The 7,611-nt window shown below is 47.1% G+C and overlaps 1 protein-coding gene across 1 annotated transcript; it reads left to right on the top strand.

Moving 5' to 3' along the window:
- The first annotated feature begins 563 nt into the window (after window positions 1-563).
- Window positions 564-7,334, top strand: gpr12 (G protein-coupled receptor 12). Its single transcript, XM_085418718.1, has 2 exons — window positions 564-932; window positions 1,761-7,334. Exon 2 carries the CDS (start codon window positions 1,773-1,775, stop codon window positions 2,799-2,801), a length of 1,029 nt encoding a protein of 342 aa, XP_085274844.1. The 5' UTR covers window positions 564-932; window positions 1,761-1,772; the 3' UTR covers window positions 2,802-7,334.
- Window positions 7,335-7,611: the final 277 nt, after the last annotated feature.

Genomic DNA, 7,611 nt, shown 5'->3' on the forward strand with positions numbered 1-7,611 from the left:
CTCATATGGGGGACTCAACATCGCCTCTTAGTGGTGTTACTTGGTATTCCAGCTTTCCCGCTACAACAGGAGCTATTTTTAATCCATTCAGGCCCAAAAAGACAGGTGCCTTTAAAGAAACGCGCACAGCCGTTGTTACCCCCTGCATGGTCAGTTAAGTGTAGTCAGGTGTATTCACCTCCCCACCCGATTCACTTCACACGAGGTGTCTCTGAGGCAGAGGTGCAAGGGGATGTGACAAAGAAGATGGAGGACAGCGGGAACGGGAGGAGGTTGGGTGACACACATCTGGGTAGCTGTTAATAGCACAGACGGGACCAGAATAGCAGGGCGTCGCGGGAGGAAACCGAGCCTCTGCATCCAGCACCTTCACGCGTGAAACGAGTCGGGTAGCAAAAAGGAGAAAAAAGCCGGGTAGGGGTCATAGAAACTAACAAAACCCTGCAGATCAGGTGATCAAACCTCATGAGATTAGGATCCAGTGTTGCACTATCATATGTGTGCTCTTTGCACGGAAATCGTGTCAGAAAAAGCGAACCGTGCCGTACTAGAGCGCAGACACCTGTACGCGCGCTTCACACCTGTCTTTGTCCTTGAGACGCCACGGACTAGACACATTTAGCTCTTTAACTGAGTTTACCCGGTCTCTGGCAATCTGGCCCATTTGGGACTCCTCCTCCTTCATCACCCCTCCACCCCCCTCGCACTCACACCTCCTCTTCATCTCTTCCGCCGCTGCTCCGCTCGCTGCTCCCTGCACAGCCGCAGTCCACAGCGATGCGCCGTTAACGGCTGAGCCGCTCCGCGCTCTTTTTCTGCTTCCATTTATTCCCCTCTCCCGAGCTGCGTCTCCGTCCACAGTGAGATACCGTGGAAATGTCAGGCTGTCGTTCTTCAATTTAGACCGGGAAGTCTCAGCTCACAGAGTCAAGGTAGGCTGGGTGTGGAGGCGCATTATTGAGCATCCTTGACATGCATGGAAAGATGCCGCCTGTGTGTGTGCGTGTGGTTTTTTCCTCCCCCTACAGCATCCTTTTGCTGACGTGGAGCAGCCAGTGTGTTTCTTATGCAAGGTGCACAGGATAAAACGGCACTTATGGTATGAGAGGAAGAAACAAGCAATTCCTGAAATAACGGGTGCGGTGTCTTCTGTTGTGGAGAGCGGGACTTGTCTGTGAATTAACTTACTGCTATCGCCTCTGGTAGTTTATCGATATTTGGCTGTCTTGGCCTGGGATTTTTTTCTGCAAAGCATGCTCTGCTTTATGTTATCCTCTTGGGATTTTTTTCTCTTGCCACATTAAAAAAATGTTATAATCTCCTTAGCAGTCACGGGTTAAATTCCCAAAGGAAAATACCAGTTAGCCGTATGGAGCAGCGTATTTCTTCAGCGCAGGCTTTTATTGTTTTAAAAGGATGAAAATGAAAAATACAGATTTTTCTTTTATTTAATTCAAGCAACACTGAGGTAATGTGAGGGTTTGCTAATTTGCTCCTAAAGTTCTGTGCACCACCTGCACTGTATATAACCTTGACTGTCTGTGGAATGAGTTACCCTGGGTCTTAACAGCATGGATTGAGATGTACGATGCAGACAGTACTGATGAAACAGCCCCTGTTTTTGTCTTCCCGTGTAAAAAGCCCAAAACATAGAAAAAGAGGCACTTGTGGCCGGTTTATATGATGCTTCTTGTGCTCTTTTTGGCCATCAAAGTATGCATAACATCAGAGTGACCTGTATTTGTTTTTGTCAATTTCAGACGGGGGGCACAATGAGTGAAGAGCCACCAGTCACCCCCAGCTGGCTGGCTCCTGATTCCACAGCTTGGGCCAGTGGAGGTGGTGGACCAATGGACAACAGCACCAGCCTGGGGACGCTTCCACCGGAAGACTCCCTGCGGCCCAGCCAGCTGCCGCTGCTGGTCAACCCCTGGGACATTGTGCTATGCTCATCTGGGACTCTGATAGCCTGTGAGAATGCTCTGGTGGTGCTTGTGATCTGGCAGAACCCGGCGCTCAGAGCTCCCATGTTCCTGCTGATTGGCAGCCTGGCATTGGCTGACCTGCTGGCCGGCCTGGGCCTCGTACTGCACTTCACCTGTGCCTACTTGCTTCGCTCTGATTCAGCCCAGTTGCTGACTGTGGGCTTGATAGTGGCCTCATTTTCTGCTTCTGTCTTTAGCTTGCTGGCTATCACTATTGACCGGTACCTATCATTGTATTACGCCCTCACCTACAACTCAGAGCGGACAGCGGCCTTCACCTACACCATGCTTGTGCTGCTGTGGGGCCTGTCCCTTTGTCTAGGCCTGCTGCCCGTCACAGGGGTCAACTGCCTAGCAGAGGCGGCTACATGCAGCGTGGTGCGGCCGCTGACAAAAAATAACATCGCCGTGCTGTCTGTCTCCTTCTTGCTGCTCTTCGGTCTCATGCTGCAACTCTACGTCCAGATCTGCAAGATCGTGATGCGCCACGCTCACCAAATCGCCCTGCAGCACCACTTCCTGGCTGCCACACCCCACTACGTCACAACCCGAAAGGGCGTGTCCACCCTAGCCATCATCCTGGGTACTTTTGCTGCCTGCTGGATGCCATTCACTGTTTACTCGCTCATCGCTGACTACACGTACCCGCCGCTCTATACCTACGCCACACTGGTGCCTGCCACCTACAATTCGGTCATAAACCCGGTTATCTATGCCTTCAGGAACCAGGAGATTCAGAAGGCGCTGTGGCTGGTGTGCTGTGGCTGTGTTCCCACCAGTGTGGCCCACCGTGCACGGACTCCGAGTGATGTCTGACCAAGCAGACCCAGGTGGGAAGAAAGAGAGGCAACCTGGGTCAGCTCTGCTCCTCACTGGATCTTACCAGTGCCAAAGAGAGAGCAGCAGCAGAGGAGGTCCGGGGCAGTAGTGGAGGGCTGTGGCTTGAGCTCTGGCCTGGAGATGTCATTGGCAGACGCAGATTGGTTAATCATCCACAGCCAAATGGATGCATGGATGGATGGCTAGATGGCATTTTTTTCTTTGATACACGTACCACAGGGCAAAGTATCTCACTGTCTTCCCCAATAAAGACCACTATCGGGACTTCCTCCCGTTCAACCCATGCCACACCCTTCCTCATGTCTGCAGAGAGCACTGAGTGCATCACATGTTAAAGGCAGCAGCTGTATATATAAGACATGCATACACTAAGCGGAACCGGACCACTTGAGGACATGTGCTTATTTTCCACCAACAGGGAGGAATTGTTAGTTTGCGCCTGCGTGTGTGTTTGTGTAAAAACCTCACGGCGCATTAGTTTGTGATGAGCGGAGAAGGAAGGAGGGAGGGAGCCGACCGCGGCTCAGTACGCAGGCATTTCCACAGCAAAGCCCGTCTGGAGCAGCAGCAACCCGGCAGCTCTGCTGCTGCACTCTGAACGTGCGTCGAAAGCTAAACAGCCGCGGAGAGCTATAAATAGACCCGGAGCTCTCTGATCTGCGCCCTGCGTTCTCAACGGAAAGAAATCAAGCCGCTCCCTCTTTCTTTTCTCCCCTCTCTCATGTTCTCATCCCTTTTTTCCACCCTTTCTGGAGGTATTTTAGTTCAGCTCGCATCTCTGAAGGCCAAGACAAAGCACTTGAGAGACTTTCCCCATTAGCCCCCTCTTTCATTTTTTTATTAGTATGGATGGAGGCATCAAACCATATAGAGGCCTGTTGGATTAAATAACATGACTACATACCTCTCCTCCTCCACCTCCTGAGGGGAGATTTACATTTCAAACATATAAAAGAAAAACAGCTGAGGAATAACATGGGTGGTGAAATTAACACAGCTGATCAAATAAATGGAACCAGAGTAGCAAAATTATACTGTTTATTTTATTTGATCATGTTTCCCTCCCGAAGAGCCTCAACCTCATTAATAGGTGTGCATGTAATGGCCCGGTTTAATTTGCATGCAGGTCCCTCATTGCTCTTCCCGAGTTCAGTGTGGTAGGTCACACAGGTCGCTGCAGGCAATGTGCCGTGGTTTCCTGATGTCGCCATGACCCAAATAATTGTGTTTATGTATAATGTACCTCACATTGAAAGAGCTAAAATCATTGCACCAAGGTCACAGGAGAGGTTTTTGTTTCAGCATTTTGCTTCAGATGCTCTGATAATGATCATTCCACATCACTCCTCAGCTGCTCTGAGTTAGTTCTCCAGAATATTTTGGTTTAAAAACAGGTCTGCAACCTTCTCGAAATCGCCAAGTCCTTATTTTCTATTCAGCAATAACTAGCCTGTGATTGGTAGTTATTTTTTAGACGCGAAGCAATACTCAGACAGCAATAACATCCGCATCCCACCGCGACTTCTTCCTACAGAGTCAAGTACCATCTTGGCGATGTGTTGCAGAGAACAGGCTCAGCGAACTACGAGTGATGCTTCAGAGATACATCTTCAAATGGATGATAGACACATAATCACTCCCATGGCTGAGGGAAAAGAAAAAAAAGAGGATGAAACTACTCATTCATCACAGTGACACCACTGCCTCATTTCTCCACAACCCTACATCGGTCTTCAATCATTTATCACACCGGGGTGAAAATGTGAACTTTCTTTTCCTGTTGCCTCTGCCTTTTGTGAGCATACGAACTGTCCGTCCTGAGTTTTGTAATCTCAAATGTGTGATTTGGGACTGTTTTGCATGGTCTCTGGGTGTGTGCATGTGTGTGAGTGTGATCCATCAGCTCAGCAGACCAGAATCTGTCTCCTTGTGTGGGTCAGAGGGGGAATAATGTAGGTCTGAGACATATCAAGTCCTGTTGACCTCTGACCTTATAGGAATATGCTGTAAGTCTTCCTGTCAATTCTGAAATAAGTGGCCTCGTTATGTGTTTGTAGAGCTTCTTGGAAGGAGATGGGACTAGGAGGTGGGTGCAGTGGCTGGAGGGAGCTCCAGCACCTCAAGCCAAAGTGAAACGGACTCTAAATGAACTGGGATCCTAGTCCTGCTGGTGTCTTCTGTCTCCTCTACCAGTAATATTTTACTCTACGTTAAACAGTTTAGTCTGGTTGAGGCAGGTGTCCGTTAAGTGACCTCTGAATGATCCTATGAGCTAAAAAAGGCTACTTCCAAATAAAAAGATAATGTCTCTTCTTTCCTTTCTTGCTGCTTCCCCCAACTCTCAGAGAGCCTGATTTGTGGGGCTCCCAGTATTAATCTTTCTGGCCTCAGACCAGGTGGGATCAGTGAGGAAAGTTAAAGGACAGCATTTCCAAGCATTGGAGTGTAGCCCTTGTATGTGAACTTGTGCACAGTGTCAGACTGCACCCTGTAGTCATTTGATTAGCACCGACAGGTCAGACTGGCACACCACAAACCATCACAAACTCTTGTTACTTTACCTTTGAAGAAAAGTCTATTTTGTTATATTCATTGAGAAGTTCTATTTTTTTCCACTTCAGTCTGGCTTGACTTCTTTCGGATTCTGATGTTGTCTTGATATATTAACCGCGCTGTAAAGCCTTTTTCTGAATGTAGTATTTATCAACTTGTTTAACCGACTCTCTCGACTTGTGTGTTTCTGTAAATAAGGCATGCCGAAGAGGAGGGACTTTATACCCACCGTGCATGGTGCTACCAAAGCCAGTCAAACTACAGGATGAGTTAAGGTTGCACCATATTTTCAGTGACATTTCTCCACTTTGGCTGTTAACGTGGACTCTTTGTTCAGTTAAGACTTTACTTTCCTCGCTTCAATATGCACCAGTTTGTCAAGGCTGGTTACAGGATGATTAGGAAGGCTTGGGTAAGCGTATGGGAGATGTTTTGGTGGTACGTGACTTTCTCTCATTGGTGAATGTGAATCTCTTGTGTGCAGCCAACAGTATTGTTGAGATTTTCATTGTTGAACATGTGAAAAAGGGCTTTGTATCCAAGAAAGGCAAACGACTGTGATGTTGGATGTAATACTAACCTGTAGACGCACCTGTTAATGTACCCAAAGGTTTCACGGTGTCATAGTACTTAAGGTTGTGTACTAAACAGCGGTTATTTTTGGTGGGTAATGTTGCCAGTAATGGGCGCTTAGTTAAGCAGGAGAAGACCTAATTTAGAGCTAAATATCAAAACACTCAAGGGTAGGGATGGGCAATTAATGCTCCCAAGGGGAAACTTGAGAAACTGAGACTGTTGTGGAGGGCCCCACCCTGCTGCCAGGGTACACCCTGGACATGTCAACGTCAAAGGATAAATTGGAGATAATTTACCTGAATTTCAGAGTTTTCCGTCTATATATGAATCCCACTGCCCCACTACAAGCAGTTTGTTCTTGTTTCTGCGCCCCACCTCTCCTCTCTTTTTCAATTAATTCGTCGCTCATTTGTACATGGGGTTCTGCCTGGCTCGGGAGCCACCGCCAGTGCCCTTTGTGGCCTTCCCGGACCATATCCTCAATTCATGCTTACGCCATATACCGTTATCTACTAGAAATGCTGTCAAATCTAAATGAGGATATGGTCCAGCTTAGTGATATTATTTGAGTAGAATTCAGCAAATTGGTTCAAGCTTCAACAACAGTCCCAGTTACTCATGTGATCCCTTAGGAAAGGTAATTGCCCAGCCTTGCTCAAGGGTCCGCGAATGTGTGGGTATGTGTGTGTGCGTGTGTGTTTTAGGGTTGGGTTTGGAGATAGGGGCGACACCACGGAAACGGTAAGAGGATCTTGTGTAAACGTATGCGTAGTTCTCGATGTGAAATGCACTTTATTTTTGGGGGGATGAAAATGGCACAACAATTTAAGTATCTGCAAAATATAAACGATAATCAACATGCACTAACTTAACTGAGATATTGTAAAAAGAAAAAAAACACATTTGTGTGACCGTGCTGTCTATTTTTCCAAGGTGTTAGTTGTACTTTTTATTGCTTTGGTTAGTTCACTCAACTGAGAGATCTTGTTAATTTTGTATTAAAACCAAACATGTGCTGTGCATAAAACTCCTGCCTGGACTCCCTTTGTTCATCCTTGCCCCTCCCTTTTCGCACTCTTCTGTTTCCCTGGCAACTCCCTTCTTAGCTGTACTGTTCCCATGGAAACTGAAGGGCCAGGTATTTGTCGTTCCTATGACAACAGGGAAGAGACACAGAAACCCAGTAATTTTTGTTCATTCATCATTTTATTTTTCTCTGGGTCAAAGGTTACACAGCTGACACTAGCATATACATGCCCCCGCCCTCCCCAATCCCGATATCCCTCCCTCACAGCAGTGAGCGACAGCAGGCGGCTCAATAGCCTATCATACTCTTCATCAGTAAGTCTCTCATCCATTCTTCCATCCCCAAAGTATTTCAGATGCTTGTTCTGGTCATCTGTTCTGCAGCCAGCTCCTCCATAAATTCCAGTTATTGTCTACACATCAAAGTCTCGCTTGGTGATCTACATCATAAGTGTTTCAGTAAAAATAGTTTTTAAAAAAAAAGGTACATTGGTTAGCTCAAGAGGAAAGTTTCTAATAATTCTAACACTCTCAAGCTTTAACTATACATAAAATAACAACCTGTTCTCATTCCCAGGACGTTAAACACTCCTTTTTTTTTTTTTTTTCTTGACCATCCCAGCTTTGCCGT

The sequence above is a fragment of the Rhamphochromis longiceps genome, linkage group LG9 (assembly GCF_057381845.1).
Source record: "Rhamphochromis longiceps isolate RC_006_pf linkage group LG9, R_longiceps_female_GT1.1, whole genome shotgun sequence".
In the NCBI taxonomy this organism is placed as follows: Eukaryota; Metazoa; Chordata; class Actinopteri; order Cichliformes; family Cichlidae; genus Rhamphochromis; species Rhamphochromis longiceps.